General features: G+C 42.8%; 1 protein-coding gene across 5 annotated transcripts in view; it reads right to left on the reverse strand.

Annotated features, from left to right (window-relative positions):
* hemk1 (HemK methyltransferase family member 1) overlaps positions 1 to 18,427 on the reverse strand; it is a 137,284-nt gene that overhangs the window by 35,893 nt on the left and 82,964 nt on the right. For all 5 annotated transcript variants that reach the window (XM_072581847.1, XM_072581850.1, XM_072581849.1 and 2 more), the window contains 2 exons: positions 17,106 to 17,211; positions 9,819 to 9,914 (listed from right to left, as the gene is read on the reverse strand). In XM_072581847.1, the coding sequence (XP_072437948.1) occupies positions 9,819 to 9,914; positions 17,106 to 17,211 (202 nt within the window). The remainder of the gene's footprint in view (positions 1 to 9,818; positions 9,915 to 17,105; positions 17,212 to 18,427) is intronic.

Raw genomic sequence — 18,427 nt, forward strand, 5'->3', positions numbered from 1 at the left:
TTTTAAGATATTCCCTGGTACTGGCTTTTTAAACAAAGTTTTGGTTCCCTGTCTTACTGTCTGACATGATGTCAAATTTTGTTTGCTATTGTGTTTGTAAAATGTCACATATTGTTTTCTACATTAAAGATATTATACAAAGGCAATTTGCTGCTGTTCACTTTCCTCTTTGCTACTTTTGTGAAATTTTATCTCCTTCATTGGAAATGAAGCTTTTTGTGTCCAGGTTTACTGAGCAACAATTCAACTGAAAGATTAATGACAATAAAGCTTTCGAGCAATTTTCTTTAGCAAGTTATACTGCATCTACCAGAGGCAACTGGAACAGGATCAACAACGTCAGACCCAAGAAAAATATAATTGCTGCTATTTCAGGAATATATTCTCATTTCTCCTGCACAACCAGCATGTCAAAAACAGCACATTCTGTAACTATCAGATGTTTATTCTTTAAAAATGTTTAACGATCATTGAGTACTTAGGCTTCCTAGTAAGTATCAAACTATTAAAAATTATTGTTCTTGTAAAATAAAATGATGATCCCCAGTTGGCAACAGTTGGTGGTGTGCTTTATTTACTTAAATGAAGGACTAAACTTTTCACCTTCCTTTACTTGTGCTGTGTAATATGTTCTGCAAATACATGAAGTAAATAGAGAGATATCAGTGAAAGAAAACAATGGTTTTCATGTCTGCTGATTTCCAACAATACTATCAGTGACAGATTCTACACTGGACTTTGGGAATCAGGGGGAGGGTAGGCAGGAGCAGAGAGACAGGGAGTTGAATACAAAGCAAAGCAAGGTTTGTCAGTAGCTTCTCCCATTCTGAAATCACACATGACCCAAAATGAAGTCATTGCATTAACTGTTTTATTTTCTTGAATTAGTGCACACTTACTAATCTCTTAAAAGGGAAATACAATCCTAGGAGAGAGTGCAAGATCTCCAAAATACTGATCTTTTAGATTTCACTCTGTCCCTCGACCTAAAATCAAAGCACCAAAATTCCTGCTTTAGTTATGCACATGGCAAATGGCTCCCTGGATGAAATGCTGACAGCCAGCTAACTCTCTGGTTAGAACTCATCGTGTGCCCATAAACAGCTGTGACTAGCTGGGCTGCTATCCCTTACTGGCCCAGGCAAAGGGCCCAAGACATTTGAAAAAAAGGTTAGACCTTTCTGTTTTGGCAGATGGATGGTGTTATCTGGAAGTGGGTTCTCAGTAAAACAGATGGATAGGGAGGAAGGTGAGGTTGCAATCTTCCAGGCAGTTGCCCCGAGTAAGGAGCAAATGGTACCCTCCAATGATATCATTCCCCATGTCCTTCCTGCTAGATTAGATTAGATTAGATTACTTACAGTGTGGAAACAGGCCCTTCGGCCCAACAAGTCCACACCGCCCCGCCGAAGCGTAACCCACCCATACCCCTACATCTACCCCTTACCTAACACTACGGGCAATTTAGCATGGCCAATTCACCTGACCTGCACATCTTTGGAGTGTGGGAGGAAACCGGAGCACCCGGAGGAAACCCATGCAGACACGGGGAGAACGTGCAAACTCCACACAGTCAGTCGCCTGAGGCGGGAATTGAACCCGGGTCTCTGGCGCTGTGAGGCAGCAGTGCTAACCACTGCGCCACCGTGCCGCCCACTGCTAATTTTAACACTTTGGAAAAAAATGGGCCTCCTGCTCACACCCATTTGCCCAACCCAACCTTATTATTTTAAGGGCCAATTATTTATTTTCGTATGATGGGTGGTCTGCTAAATGCTTTGGCTTTCTATCCTCTCTATTACAGGGTGAACCCGTGATTATGTGTGAGCTGGGCGTCCTCCCTAATTACTTGCCCCTCTACTAAAACAAACTCGGTGGCACCTCATAATATCCAAGCCCCTAACCGGGATTTGAACCGAGAGCTTCTGACTTAGAGGCAGGGACTCTATCCACTACTCACAAGATCTCCCCATCAGCTTGAACACTGGGTTTAGAATTTAAACATCAGTTTCCTCAGGAGTCAGGCACAAGGAAATAGCTCATATTAGTTGAAGTATATTACAGACCAAAAAGGAAATTCAGGATAAAGTCTGAAGCCAAATGAGAGTTTGTATGAGTTCTGACTAAAGAAGAAAGAAAAACAGAAAATGTTAAAACACTCAGAAGGTGTAGAGGAAGTTAAAAAGTTTGACTATTTCCAGAACTGATTTTGAGCTGCATGAAATCAATCAATGTTTTTCTTTTACTTGCAGATAATGTTTGACTTTCTATCACTGCCTGCGTTTACTTCCAATTTCTAGAAGCTGCCTTACTTTGCCTTTATATAAAAGAGGTTTAGGATAGGAATATATTTGAAGCATAATACAAGTTGTGGAATAACTTTCCACTCAAAAATGCATGTATTTCTCTGTTTCAACACAGGACTAGCCCATTTGATCTGGCTCTGGATCATGCAATAGAGCAAACAGGTCGACCCCAATGCACATGATTTGGCAAAAACTGTGGCCACATGAAGTTTAGGTTCAATGTAAAAACAGATGAAACAGAATAGTACAGGTTAAGGGTAGCATATAAAACAAAGAAACAGCAAATTACAGAGAGATAAAAAAAAAGGGACCACACCCTGATTAAAGGAAAGCTGAAATAAATTGTAGCTAAACACACAATGGAAGCATATCAGACGTCATCAGCTCAGGTTAAGGTGCATGGTAGGGATGGAAGACGATGGAGAAAGCCTCTGGAGGAGGCATGCTTGCTGACTAGCACAGGGTAGCAAGACAATGGTGGAGCCTGTTCCTCCAGGGTCCACAGTACGTTGTGTAAACAAACTGCTCATTGTTGGCCGGCGGCTGGTATCCCCCCCTAACAATGACATACCCAGCCATGATCCATGTTGTGGAGGGATCATACAACAGCTAAGGGGCCCCTTAATAACACGTGCACAAGTCCTAACATCTGTCTAAGGCAACTGTGTGGTATGCATGAAAATGATCTGAAATCGATACCAAACAGGATTTCCCATTCCAGGTTGGAATCCTAACTTTGGATCAAATGCAGATCTTCAAGTTGCACTGTGTTAGGAGCAATCATTTGATTTTCATTTTGGCTGAACTGGAGGCTAGTGACCAGAAGTGGAAGTTACTTGGCGAGGTATCACTCCTAGTTGTCCTGCAAATACAGCACAAAAGGAGTTCCAGGGAGAGGAGGATGGAACATGGGATCTTAGGTAAACTGACAGGAAATTCCTCTACTTAAAATTATTGAATATATGGTGACTCTGGGTCCATTGTCAGGGGTAGGGAGGTGTTTGGAGAGGGTCCCTATTGTTTGAATTACAGATCAGTAATGCTCCCTAGCCCTGGGAAGCACAGGCACATTTCAGCTGTTGTGTGGAACTCGCTTACTAGCTGGATAACAGCTTGAGTTCTCATCTACATTGGGCTCTGCAAATCTTGTGCCTCTGGTGACAGACATATTCCAGCTGGCCAGTGTTGGAGGGTTTGAGCTATAGGGAGAGGCTGAATAGGCTGGGGCCGTTTTCCCTGGAGTCTCGGAGGCTGAGGGATGACTTTATAGAGGTTTACAAAATCATTAGAATCCCTACAGTGTGGAAATAGGCCCTTCAGGCCAACCAGTTCACACCGACTCGCTGAAGAGTAACCCACCCAGACCCATTTCCCTTTGACTAATGCACCTAACACTATGGGCAATTTAGCATGGCCAATTCACCTGACCTGCACATCTTTGGACTGTGGGAGGAAACCGGAGCAAACCCAGGCAGACACAGGGAGAATGTGCAAACTTCACACAGGCTGGAATCGAACTGGGGACGCTGGCACTGTGAGGCAGCAGTGCTAACCACTGAGCCACCGTGCCGTCCCCACAACGGGAAGAATTGGATAGCTTTTTTTTAAGTGAAGCTGCAGGGCCATAATTGCAGAAAATTACAGACTGATCAACCTAACTCGGTCATGGGTAAGATCCTGGAACCCATTGTGGAGGATGAGATTTCTGAATACTTGAAAGTGTTTGGTGAAATAGGGCAAAGTCAGTATGGTTTCACCAAGGGATATCATGCCTGATAAACCTGCTAGAAATCTTTGAGGACGTAATGAGCAGGTTATACCAAGGAGAGCCAACGGATGTTATCTACCTGGACTTCCAGAAGGCTTTTGACAAGGTGCTGCACAGGAGGTTACTGAGTAAGATAAGGGCCCATGGTGTTAAAGGCAAGCTGCTAGCATGATAGAAGCTTGGCTGTCTGGCAAAAAGCAGGGATTGGAGATAATAGGGTCTTTCTCAGGATGGCAGCTGGTGGTCTGCAAAGCTCAGTGTTGGGACCACAACTTTTCACTTTATATAATAATGATCAAGATAAAGGAACCAAGGGCATTCGACTAAGTTTGCAGACAATACATAGATAGGCAGAAGGACAGGTAACATTGAGGATGCAGGGAGGCTGCAGAAGGATTTGGATAGGTTAGGAGAATGGGCAAAGAAGTGGCACAATGTGGGAAAGTGTGAGGTCATGCAGTTTGATAGAAAGAATAGAGGCATGGACTATTTTCTAAATGGAGAGAAACTTCAGAAGTTTGAAGTGCAAAAATACTTGGGAGTTCGAGTCCAGGATTTTCTGAAGGTAAACTTGCAGGTCAAGTCAGTAGTTAGAAAGGCAAATGTAATGATATCATGAGGGGCATGGATAAATAAACATTGCCTGGGATGGGGGAGTCCAGAACTATAGGGATATAGGTTTAGGGTGAGAGGGGAAAATTTTAAAGAGGACCTAAGGGGCAACATTTTCAAGCAAAGGGTGGTGATTGTATGGAATGAGCTGCTAGGGAAGTGGTGGAGGCTGGTACAATTATAACATTTAAAAGGCATCTAGATGGGTATATGAATAGGAAGGGTATGGGCCAAGTACTGGGAAATAGGACTAGGATATCTGGTCATCATGGTCAAGTTGGATCGAAGAGTCTGTTTCTGAGCTGTACATCTCTGACTCTATGATACATCTGTAAAACTGAGCATTTCGATGTCACTTATTCACCCTCTATCCTTCAGTCTTCTGGGGATGTTTCTTTTCTCCATGTGATCTATTTCCAGCTTCTTAATTCAGGATTCAGATTTCCTACCTATTTTATTCCTAGCTAAATAAAATTACTATTAAAAAGACCTCCTGCTGCCTATAACTCTGTCCCTGTAGTAATCTCCAGCGCCACCCAATGGAAAGATAAATTAACATCACTATTTGCCACGAGAAACTCTTAGCAGCCATACAGTAAAACAGCCTTGATTCTCTATTGTCACAATTTTTAAAAATAGATTTTAAGAATCCTCTTAAAAACACAGGACACGTTAACAATTATTGTATGGAAGTAGATCCTGACTTTGTTACTCTAGCAACAAAGGAGAGGTAAGAGCAAATTGGCAAGATGTTTTAGATAGAATCAAGCAGCATATGAGGAGATTATTTCTTCTGATGCAAGGAAATGTGTCATCAATTTGCATACAGCAAGCTCACAGAGAAAACAATGAGATAGTTAGCACATTTTAATTCTGTTGTCTCAGGGAAACATATAAACTTTCCTACGCCATTTGTAACAAATGCTGAAAGAAGTGTAGAAGTATAAAAAGAGCAGCCTCATGTGATGCTGAAACATGTTCACCCAGTTGAGTAATTCCACTGTGCTGAACAGTTGGTTGACTGAATGGTAACATTCTAGCCTTTTAGTTAGACATTATGGTTAATCCCCAACTTAAACAACACATCACAGCTTTGCGGCATAAGGAGTGAGATGAGATACCATGGTATATGATTTGAAACATGCACTTTAACAGGTGGCTGGGAGAAGCCACAACATAATTTGGAAAAATAAATTTTCAAGTAACTATATTTATATTAGTTGCTACATGTTAGTGCACAACAATACAGTTGGCTGTCCAGAGCTTTTTCCATTCTAAAGCATGATACTAACATAGGAGTTGACTCCCAGTCCATGCTGGTCACAGCACAATGGCTGTAGACATGTCAAAATGGGCCTCAGTGGAAAATTAGGTCACGTGCCTTGCCGCTGGGTACTATTCAATGAACCCTACCAGCTTTCTCTTACTGATGCTTCAGGCCTCAAACCAGCAATTATGCAGAGAAACTTGGACTTATGTCCAAGTGGAGTAGTGGACAAGCAGGAGGCTGGAAGAACACAGCAAGGCAGGCAACTTCAGGAAGTGGAGAGGTCTGACATTTCGGGTATAACCCTTCTTCAGGACTGGGGGTGGGGTAGGGTGAGCTGCAGATAAAGAGAAGGGAGGTAAGGGTCATGAGTGGGAGAGGAGCAGAGTGGTGAAGTGGTGATAGGTGAATCCAGGTGGTAGGTATACGACCTTGTAGGTCAATAGGAGGAATGAATCTAGTTGATAGCTAGAAGGAGGGATCAGTTCGAGAGATGGAAAAGAGGAGGCGGGAGTTGGAAAGGGAACCAAGGGATGGCGGGAGGGTTATTTGAAATTGAGGAAGTCAATGTTGAGTCCTACGGGGCTGTAGACTGCCCAAGCGGAAGATGAGATGCTGGTAGTGACCTTAAAATAGTGTGGTTAAGTGAAAATCTTGGTTTAGATTGTTACCTTTGATGCAAAGTTATTTAAGCGGGAATAAATGAATTGGGAAGCAGTTAACATTAACTAAAAAAGAGAAAATGACTAACAGTCTGACTGTTAGACCAACAGAGAAACACTGATTTAAAGAATAAAAGGCTTGCATTTACATAATCCCTTTCATGGTTGCAGGACACCCTAAAACACATTAGTGTCAATTAAATACTTTTGCAGTTGCTTTTGATGCAAGCCATGTCTGAAGCTCTTATGTTCAATGTGCTGATTTTTCCTCCCAGATCATCATCACATTATTATCTGTGAATCCTTCTACGTATATATATCTTGGAAAAATATACGCTGTAATTGCAACCTCTGCCCTGGTATTGTACAAGAAGCTATTCAACTGCAAATTTTTCAATTTCTCATATTGTTGCTTCTCTATCCTGGTTGTTCCCACACCTGAATATTTCTCATTATATTTGGCAAGATAAAAGGCTATTGTTCAAAAGTACTTCCTCTCCACACATAAAGTGCCTCCTGTAGCTATATAATGTATCATCACGCTCATAATTAGTAAGGGGATGGGGAAAAAAATGTTTTCTTTTAAAAGTCTCTGTAATAAAAATGATCAGTTATATTTTTGGCAGTGCGGCCTCTCAAATGATTAACGAGAACTGAGTGAATCTGTTTCTAAAAAGGCCTTGTACATTCTACCCACGTAGATCAATTCTATTTACGTTGAGCTTGGTCGTGCTGACAGGAACGTGCTGTACAGTCTGAGCTTATCTGGATTGTTATCTACACTTCCCAGTAAGAGAAGAAAAAACATCTGCTTCAGGAACAGTCCTCTGGCACTGATCAAATAATGAGAGAAAACCTAATGCATTCCATCTAATTTCTGAGCCAATCAACAACATAAACCAATTCAATCATACAATTCTGTTGCCGAACAAAGTCTGTCATTTTAATATTAAAGAGGGCTTAGGTCAGAATTCCTTGCACAATCTTTGCTCATTTCCTGATCTGATTCCTGCTGCTAATCAGATAGGCTGATTAGAAACCTGGTGCTTTGCTGTGACAAAGACAGATCAGACAGTAGGCCAACATATAGGTGAAAAGCAAGAGCTCCAAATACTGGACACAACAAAATGGAAGGAAAGATAGGTAGTGATGAACAATTTATTGATCCAAAATAAATGCTAACTCTATTTTTAATTCCACAGATGCTGTCTAACCTGCTGCCTATTTCCAGCACTTTCTGTATACATTTTATTAGTCACGATAAAATAAACTCAAAGTGTGGAGAGCATGTGAAAATCACTACCACAGTGAGTGGCCAAAGCAAATAGTATCTCAACTTGCTCAAGGGGAAATTTGCATAGAGCATTAACAACAGCATTGTGGTGTGTATCTGTGCGATAAAGTCAATGCAAGGCTATATGAGATTAGCATGAGATGCTGGGTACAGATCTTTACACATGAAACATTCTGTGAATTTCAAAAGATTACAATTAGATTTTTCTGAGGTTAATAGCTGTTACAGGGAAATCCCATAAAGGGATAAAGAAAGTATTGTTCTATACATTTTATGGACTCTGACTGTTGCGCATGGCCGTCTGTTCAGATGCAGGTGTTGGGTAGGAGGGCATGAGCAACTGCCCAATGTCAACTCCAGCCCTATTACAAGCAAATTTAAGTTTATGTGCAATTGTAGCATTTGCTACTGTCTCCCAGGATCTCAAAGTTGAGAAGCATGCAGCAAGGAATGTTGCTGAACAAAGAGACCTCAGAGTGCAGGTTCATAGCTTCTGGAAAGTGGAGTCGCAGGTAGATAGGAAAGTGAAGAAGGCGTTTGATATGCTTTCTTTTATTGGTCAGAGTATTGAGTACAGGAGTTGGGAGGTCATGTTGCGGCTGTACAGAACATTGGTTAGGCCACTGTTGAAATATTGCGTGCAATTCTGGTCTCCTTCCTATCGGAAAGATGCTGTGAAACTTGAAAGGGTTCAGAAAAGAGTTACAAAGATATTGCCAGGGTTGGAGGATTTGAGCTACAGGGAGAGGCTGAACAGGTTGAGGCTGTTTTCCCTGGAGTGTCGGAGGCTGAGGGGTGACCTTATATAGGTTTACAAAATTACAAGGAGCATGGATAGGGTAAATAGGCAAAGTCTTTTCCCTGGGGTCAGGGAGTCCAGAACTAGAGGGCATAGGTTTAGGGTGAGAGGGGAAAGACATAAAAGAGACCTAAGGAAAAACTTTTTCACACAGATGGTGGTACGGGTATGGAATGAGCTGTCAGAGGATGTGGTGGAGGCTGGTACAATTACAACATTGAAGAGGCATTTGGATGGGTAGATGAATAGGAAGGGTTTGGAGGGATATGGGCCGGGTGCTGGCAGGTGGGACTAGATTGGGTTGGGATATCTGGTCGGCATGGACGGTTTGGACCAAAGGATCGGTTTCCATGCTGTACATTTCTATGAGTTTAAATTGAAGAAGTTCTTTTCATTTGTCAAAATGTATTGTTCAAAATGTCAATTGGTGTATTTAATGAGCCTCAAGACTGCATGTATCTCAATGTATCTACACTGAACAAACTTTCAGATGTCAGATAGCTTTTCTCAGTAAGGACATTTTATGATCCTTATAATTATACTTTTTAATCTCTAAAAAGTTATAGAATGAGATTAGGATATAAAATAATGATTCTTTTTTAATACTCTGGATTAAGGTCATAGGAACATATCACCTCCAAGTCACTGTTGCCAGATCAATATCAGAGATACACATCCAAACTGCACTAGTGATGACGCAATTTGGAGATGGCTGTGTTCTCAATAGTACTGCAGTCTATGTCTTGCTCACTGACAGAGGTTGCAGGGAGTTATACTGCTGATAGCCAGTTAGGGATGAATCAAACTGGACTCAGTTTTGCCTCAATTTGGATTTATTCACAAAGTGAAATGTTATGAGTACAACCCTCTGAACTCAAACGTGCCACAGTGTCTGTAAGTATCTCAAGTGACACCCTGATCAATGCCCTCCACCTGCTTATAGTTAACTATAATTAACACGGGGAAGCAGGTGGCCATTTAACCATGGTGAGTAAATCGCGTACATGTTGTACCAAGTTCGTCATTTCATTAAATTAACATTGAAATAAGTGTCAGTCGTATGTTCCTAAATTCATACTAAAATGTAAAATGATAATAATCCACACTTACCCATGATCCTTAAGAACAGTAGGCGCAAGCTGCAGTATAGCTCTGATGACTTTCAATCCATCTGCACCACCATCTAAGGCATCATAGTATTCATACCTGCAGGTATTCAGGTAAAGAAGCTGCTTTAACAAACTCCTGGATTTTCCCCTTATAATTCCATTGGCTCTCTTCTTGTTGTGAACAGCATCATGCTATTTTTCTCACTAACTTTCTTAAGTGCCTGGTGCTCTCAGCATTTCTTGGTTAGAGTCACAGAAATGTACAGTGCGGAAACAGATTCTTTAGTCCAACTTGTTCATACTGACCAGATATTCTATGTTAATCTCTTCCCACTTGCCAGCATTTGGCCCACATCCCCCAATATTCTTCCTATTCATATACCCATCCAGGTGCCTTTTAAATGTTGTAATTGCATCAGCCTCCACCGGGAGCTTCTTCCATACGTGCACCACCCTCTGTGTGAAAAAGTTGCCCATTAGGTCCCTTTTTTCCCTCTCACCTTAAACCTGTGCCTCTAGTTCTGGACTTCCTCACCCTGGGGAAAAAAGACCTTGGCTATTCACTCTATCCATAAACTTCTGTAAGGTCACCCCTCAGCATCCAATACCCCAGGGAAAATAGCCCCAGCCTATTCAGGCTCTCCCTATAGCTCAAACCCTCCAATCCCGGCAACAACCTTGTACTTCTTTTCTGAACGCTTTCAAGTTTCACAATATTTTTCTGATATCAGGCAGACCAGAGTTGAACGCAGTATTCCAAAAGTGGCCTAACCAATGTCCTGTACAGCCGCAACATGATCACCCAACTCCTATACCATGTCTACCCGTGACTTTGATTTCAAGAAACTATGAACCTGCGCCCCAAGATCTCTTTGTTCAGCAACACTCCCTAGGACCTTACCATTAAATGTATAAGTCCTTCCCTGATTTGCCTTTCCAAAATGAAGCACTTTAGATTTAAGCACTTTAAATTGAACTTCATCTGTCACTCCTCTGCCCATTTGCCTATCTGATCAAGGTCCTGTTGTATTCTGAGGAAACCTTCTTTGCTGCACACTACACCTCCAATTTTGGTGTGATCTGGAAACTTACTAACCATATTTCCTATATTCACATCCAAATTATTCATATAAATGACAAAAAGCAGTGGACCCAGCACTGATCCTTACAGCACACCATTGGTCACACGCCTCTAGTCCAAAAAGCAACCCTCCACCACCATCCTCTGTCTCCTACCTTCGAGTCAATTTTGTATCCAAAAAGCTAGTTTCCCTGTATTCCATGTGATCTAACCTTGCTAATCAGTCTACCATGTGGAACCTTGCCAAACACCTGACTGAAGTCCACATAGACAACGTCCACCGTTCTGCCTTCATCAATCCTCTTTGTCACTTCTTCAACCAACTCAATCAAGTTAGTGAAACATGATTTCCCACGCACAAAACCATGCTGACTATCCTTAACCAGTCTTTACCTTTCCAAATACAAGCAAATCCTGTCCCTCAGAATCCCCTCCAACAACTTACCCACCACTGGTCTCAGGCTCACTGGTCTATAGTTCCCTGGCTTTTCCTTACCACCTTTCTTAAATAATGGCACCACGTTAGCCAACCTCCAGTCTTCTGGCACCTCTTCCCGCAGCTATCAATGATACAAAAATTTCAGCAAGGGGCCCAGCAATCACTTCCTTAGCTTTTCACAAAGTTCTAGGCTACACGTGATCAGGCCAACACATAGAATAATCTATTCATTGGCCTCAAGAAGCTCAGCATCCACAAATGACTGGCAGAAGGTGAACACAAGCAACTCTGGGGAGGTTAACAATTACTCACCTCCCTCAATTCTAAGATGTCAGGCTTCTGTTTATTTTCTGAGTACATAACATCATCATCAAATAACATCATCATTAAATAACATTTACATATGGGTAACATCCTGCCTGCAGATCTTGCAGTGCAGTGGGTAGCATCTCTGTCTGTAGACCAGAAGCTCTGGGTTTAGGTTCCATTCTAAGACTTGATGGTCAAGGAAATGACAATGTGGCCAAACAGATTGAGTAACCATCTGCAAATCCTCCCAGCACATGTCAATTGAGGCAGTAAGATTTCTGGTCAGCCATGTGATGGAAATTACACTGCATCCATTACTCTCACTATCCAAAGCTTCAACCTACAATGTATGCTACCACAACAATTGAGAATTCAAAGCACAAATAGATCAGCCCATGATTTTATTGACTAGCAAAGCAGGCCTGAGTGGGCAAATGACCTACTTCTGCTCCAATTCTGTATGTTCCTACATACATATCAACCATTACCCTCCCACACAAGGGGCTGTTATTATATGATGTCTTATATAATTAGACATTAGCTCATCAATTAAAGAATCCCTACAGTATAGATAGCGGTCCATTGAGTCTGCACCGAATCTCTAAAGAACATCCCGTCCACCCCTATCCCCGTAACCCCGCATTTCGCATGGCAAATCCACATCTTTTGACTGTGGGAGGAAACTAGAGCACCTGACAAAAACAGTCAGACACACAGAAAGTCACCCAATGTTGGAAGTGAACCTGGGTCCCTGGCACTGTGCGGCAGCAATGCTAACCACCGCAAAACTGTGCTGCCTGTAGATGTCAGTTTGTTCTAAATGTACCTAATTAGATGGAATTAAGCAAACATCATCCTATTTGGAAAGAAACTTTTATCGTAGTATATTGGACTGTATTGGAACCCAGATAGATTTCGAGAGGAGTCGAAGACAATAGACAATAGACAATAGACAATAGATGCAGGAGTAGGCCATTCTGCCCTTCGAGCCTGCACCGCCATTCAATATGATCATGGCTGATCATTCCTAATTAGTATCCTGTTCCAGCCTTATCTCCATACCCCTTGACTCCACTATCTTTAAGAGCTCTATCCAATTCTTTCTTAAAAGAATCCAGAGACTGGGCCTCCACTGCCCTCTGGGGCAGAGCATTCCACACAGCCACCACTCTCTGTGTGAAGTAGTTTCTCCTCATCTCTGTCCTAAATGGTCTACCCCGTATTTTTAAGTTGTGTCCTCTGGTTCGGCACTCCCCCATCAACGGAAATATGTTCCCTCCTGCCAGAGTGTCCAGTCCTTTCATAAGCCTATACGTTTCAATCAGATCCCCTCTCAGTCTTCTAAACTCAAGGGTATACAAGCCCAGTCGCTTCAGTCTTTCCGTGTAAGGCAATCCTGCCATTCCAGGAATTGACCTCGTGAACCTACGCTGCACTCCCTCAATAGCCAGAATGTCTTTCCTCAAATTTGGAGACCAGAACTGTACACAGTACTCCAGGTGTGGTCTCACCAGGGCCCTGTACAGCTGCAGAAGCACCTCTTTGCTTCTATACTCAATCCCTCTTGTTATGAAGGCCAGCATGCTATTAGCCTTCTTCACGACCTGCTGTACCTGCATGCTTGCCTTCATTGACTGGTGGACAAGAACACCCAGATCTCTCTGAACAGCCCCTTTACCTAATTTGATACCATTGAGGTAGTAATCTGCCTTCCTGTTCTTGCCACCAAAGTGGATAACCAGACATTTATCCACATTAAACTGCATCTGCCATGCATCTGCCCACTCACCTAACTTGTCCAGGTCACCCTGTAATCCCCTAACATCCTCATCACATTTCACCCTACCACCTAGCTTTGTGTCATCAGCAAATTTGCTAATGTTATTGCTGATACCATCTTCTATATCATTTACATATATTGTAAAAAGCTGCGGTCCCAGCACGGATCCCTGCGGTACCCCACTGGTCACTGCCTGCCATTTCGAAATGGAGCCGTTAATCACTACCCTTTGTTTCCTGTTAGCCAACCAATTCTCTATCCAATCTAGTACTTTGCCCCCAATCCCGTGCGCCCTAATTTTACTCACTAACCTCTTGTGTGGGACTTTATCAAAAGCTTTCTGAAAGTCCAGGTACACTACATCCACTGGATCTCCCTCGTCCATCTTCCGAGTTACATCCTCAAAAAATTCAAGAAGATTAGTCAAGCATGATTTCCCCTTCATAAATCCATGCTGACTCTGTCCTATCCTGTTACTATTATCCAGATGTGCCGTAATTTCATCCTTTATAATAGACTCCAGCATCTTTCCCACCACTGAGGTCAGACTAACTGGTCTATAATTTCCTGCTTTCTCCCGCCCACCCTTCTTAAAAAGTGGCACAACATTAGCCGCCCTCCAATCCTCAGGAACCAACCCCGATTCTATTGAACTCTGGAAAATAATCACCAGCGCATCCACGATTTCCCGAGCCACCTCCTTCAGTACCCTGGGATGCAGGCCATCAGGTCCCGGAGACTTATCAACCTTCAGACCTAACAGTCTCTCCAACACCAAATCCTGGCAAATAGAAATTCCCTTAAGTTCAGGTCCTTCAGCCACTGTTACCTCAGGGAGATTGCTTGTGTCTTCCCCAGTGAACACAGATCTGAAGTACCCATTTAATTCCTCTGCCATTTCTTCGTTCCCAGTAATATATTCCCCTGCTTCTGTCTTCAAGGGCCCAATTTTTGTCCTAACCATTTTTTTGCCTTGGACATACCTAAAAAAGCTTTTACTATCCTCCTTTATATTCTTGGCCAGTTTACCTTCGTACCTCATTTTTTCTCTGCGTATTTCCTTCTTACTAATCCTCTGTTGTTCTTTAAAAGCTTCCCAGTCCTCCGTTTTCCCGCTTATCTTCGCTAAGTTATACTTTTTCTCTTTTAACCTTATATGTTTCTTTACTTCCCTTGTCAGCCACGGCCGCCCATGTCTCCTCCTGGGATCTTTCTTCCTTTTAGGAATGAACTGATCCTGCATCTTCTGCATTATACACAGAAATATCTGCCATTGTTCCTCCACGGTCTTCCCTGTTAAGGTATTAAACCATTGAACTTTGGCCAGTTGCTCCCTCATAGCTCCATATTTCCCTTTATTCAACTGAAATATTGTCACTTCAGATTGTACCCACTCCCTCTCAAATTGCAGATTGAAGCTTATTGTATTATGGTCACTACTTCCCAATGGCTCCTTCACTTCGAGGTCACTGACCAATTCTGGTTCGTTACACAATACCAGATCCAGAATCGCCTTATCCCTGGTCGGCTCCAGCACCAGCTGCACTAAAAATCCATCTCTGAGGCACTCCACAAAGTCTCTTTCTTGAGGCCCGATACCATCCTGATTCTCCCAGTCTACCTGCATGTTAAAATCCCCCATAACAACTGTAGTAACATCTTTGCGACAAGCCAATTTCAGCTCCTGATTCAACTTACCTCCAACATCCAGACTACTGTTTGGGGGCCTGTAGATGACTCCCATGAGGGTCTTTTTACCCTTAGTGTTTCGAAGCTCTATCCACACTGACTCTACATCCCCTGACTCTAGGTCCGCCCGCGCAAGGGACTGAATATCCTCCCTTACCAACAAGGCCACCCCACCCCCTCTGCCCGTCAGTCTATCCTTACGATAACACATGTAGCCTTGAATATTCATTTCCCAGGCCCTGTCCCCATGAAGCCACGTCTCAGTTATCCCCACAATATCGTATCTGCCAATTTCCAAAAGAGCCTCAAGCTCATCCACCTTGTGTCTAATGCTTCGTGCATTCATATATAGAATTTTTAATTTGTTACTGCTCTCACCCTTCCCCTCAACCCTTATTTCACTCAACTTTACAGCATGATGCCTTTTCCAGTTTTCTGCCTCCTTGATACAGTTGTCTTTCTTGACTTCTCTTGTTCTAACTACCCCTTCAATTTCCTTTTTAAACATCCAGCTTGTCCCCTCCCCCCCGCTACTTAGTTTAAATGTAGCGGTGTTGCAGCAGAAAACCTGCCTGCCAGAATGCCGATCCCTGTTCTATTAAGGTGCAAGCCATCTCTCTTGTAGAATTTATGGTTACCATAAAATATACCCCAGTGATCCAAGAACTTGAAACCTTGCTTCCTGCACCAGTTCCCCAACCACACGTTCAAGTCCATTATCTCCCGGTTTCTGACCACACTAGCCCGAGGAACTGGAAGCAAACTGGAGATAACCACCTTGGACGTCCTGCTTTTTAGCCTTCTTCCTAGTTCTGCGAAGTCTCGCTGCAGTATGTTCCTCCTCTTCTTCCCGACATCATTTGTGCCGACGTGTACCACCACCTCGGGCTCTTCACCCTCGTCCTTGAGGATGTCCTGCACTCTGTCCGCGATGTCTTTCACTCTAGCACCAGGAAAGCAACACACCATCCTTAAATCCCGTCTGCTGCCACAAAAACCCCGGTCAGTTCCTCTCACGATGGAGTCCCCTATTACCACGGCTCTATGTGATGTCCGACTCTTCCGCTCTGCTTCTGCGGCAACTTTTGATTGACAAACATGGCCGCCTTGCGAACTGGTAGTGTCATCAGACTCTACTGTTTCCAAAAGCTTCAACTTGTTCCTGACAGGTACTTCTCCCGGCGTCTCTTGCACCTGTCTCCTCTCTGCCTTCCTCATCGTCTGCACTCTTCTGCTCTCTTCTGGCATGATTGGTGTAATAACATCACTGAAGGTCTTGTCCAGAAAGATCTCGTTCTCTCGGATGAGCCTAAGGTCTTCGAGTTCTTTCGTCAGTGCTGCAATATGCTCGGTCAATTGCTGAATGTGCGCACACTTTCCACACATATACGAGCCAGACACACCAGAGTCATTGACTTGCCACATCAAACACGTAGCGCACTGAACCAGCTGAGCAGTCATGTCTTCACCCTCTTCAACTGTGGTGTAATCTCTTTACTCAACCTCTTTATCAAGATTCCTGAGCTGAAGCCTCACTCTTCGATCTAAACTTCCTTAGACCGTCTTCCTATGGCAACTCTGTGGACTCTTAATTAAGGTTAGAGGAGGAGGGAGGGAGGGAGACCCTACTTTGTAGGATCTGGGGTTTAGAAAACACCCACTCTAATAACAATCACTTACCTACCCGACCAGCTTTGCGCTCCGTCTGAACTTCCGCCCAGCTCCCGCCGCTCTCTGCTGCGAAAAGCAGTGTGGTGCTGAAAAGGCTTATGCTTGAACAATTCTCCTGTTCCTCGGACGCTGCCTGACCACTGCGTTTTTCCAGCACCACACTCTTTGACTGCGATCTGCAGCATCTGCAGTCCTCACTTTCTCCAAGATTTTGAGAGGAAAAGAAGAAACTATTCTGATCCTCATTCCATGGCATGAAAAGAATGGTGCTTCAACGGGGTGTAGAGGTAGTATGGAGAATATGTTTTGTTCAATTTACCTGAGAATGTCAGGGATTAGCCCAGGCATATCTTCATGAAACACGTATGGAGGGTTACTGACAATAACATCCACTGATCCACAGATCCGTGCCAGCTTCTGGGAATCTGTGTGATAGAAATTCTGGTCAGGACAGGTTTGACAATGAAACATGCTTCTATTAATCAAAGAATTTTAGAAAAGCACAGAAATCTTTTCAAGTTGTTGTTTTGGCCTTCCAACCAGTACAAAGGTTTGAATAAACTGCACTAAGAAGCCATTCATCCTTCAACTGAATTGCAGCCAAATGCATCTCATTTCAATCACAAGATTGAAGGGGAAAAAAGTAAAATGGTAAACAATATTTTAGTTGGTACGCACCCAGGAGAATGTATATTTAAAGTAAAATTGAAGTTGTCAGTTAGGTGGAATCGTTGATTTGTTTTTAGAAAAGCACAGATTAATGATAAGGATTCTCTATTGCTCACTGCCTGATTAATTTTCACGGAAGCACCATTTTGCAGCTGTGTCTCATCCAGCAATGTATTTGAGAACTGGCTGATATAACACTTCTTTTCCTAACATCTTGAAATGCAGCAAAGAGCTTGATACAGTCCATGGCTTTTGTAGTTCAGGGACTGTGTATAAATGCAATATGCTTCCAATCAGTCTGTTAATAACCTTAGAGATAGGTTAGTTCAGTTAGCTTCATGGCTCGTTAACAATACCAGCATAGTTTCAATTCCTGCATCAGCTGAGGTTACCATGAGGAACTCTCCTTCTCAACTTCTTCTGTTGTGTGAAGTGTGGCAACTCTCAGGATAAGCCACCACCAGTCATCCCTCTCTGATAATAAAGTAGTCCTCTAGAACTATGGCAACTTAATTATCTTAGTCACTGAGTGGGAAAATGAGGCAATCTTTAGCTACTGGAGTTGCAAAGTCTGACAGGGGATAAAAATGTCCTTTTGGATAATATCTGACATTGATACAGGCTGAAACAAATTGCTCGCAGATCTTTGGCAACTGTGATTAGCTTCTAATCTCATATTTGATGTATCACTAAGACTGCTTCTTTCCACTTCCACTTTATTATTATCTATTTTCTGTCTCAACTCAACCAATATTGAAACCTTCAATCGTGCTTCTATTATGTCTAGAATGAACTACTCCAAAGCAATTCTGAATAGCTTTCAATCTTTCATCCTCCTTGAGCTAACCCAAAGACCACATGCCATACCTCACCTCAGACAAAGCCCTGATCCTCTGCCACCCCTGAGCACATGAACACTGGCTCCTTGTCTAGCAAGTCTCAAACTACTTTTGCCCCATCTAACTCTGGAAC

The sequence above is a fragment of the Chiloscyllium punctatum genome, chromosome 12 (genome assembly GCF_047496795.1).
Source record: "Chiloscyllium punctatum isolate Juve2018m chromosome 12, sChiPun1.3, whole genome shotgun sequence".
Classification (NCBI taxonomy): Eukaryota; Metazoa; Chordata; class Chondrichthyes; order Orectolobiformes; family Hemiscylliidae; genus Chiloscyllium; species Chiloscyllium punctatum.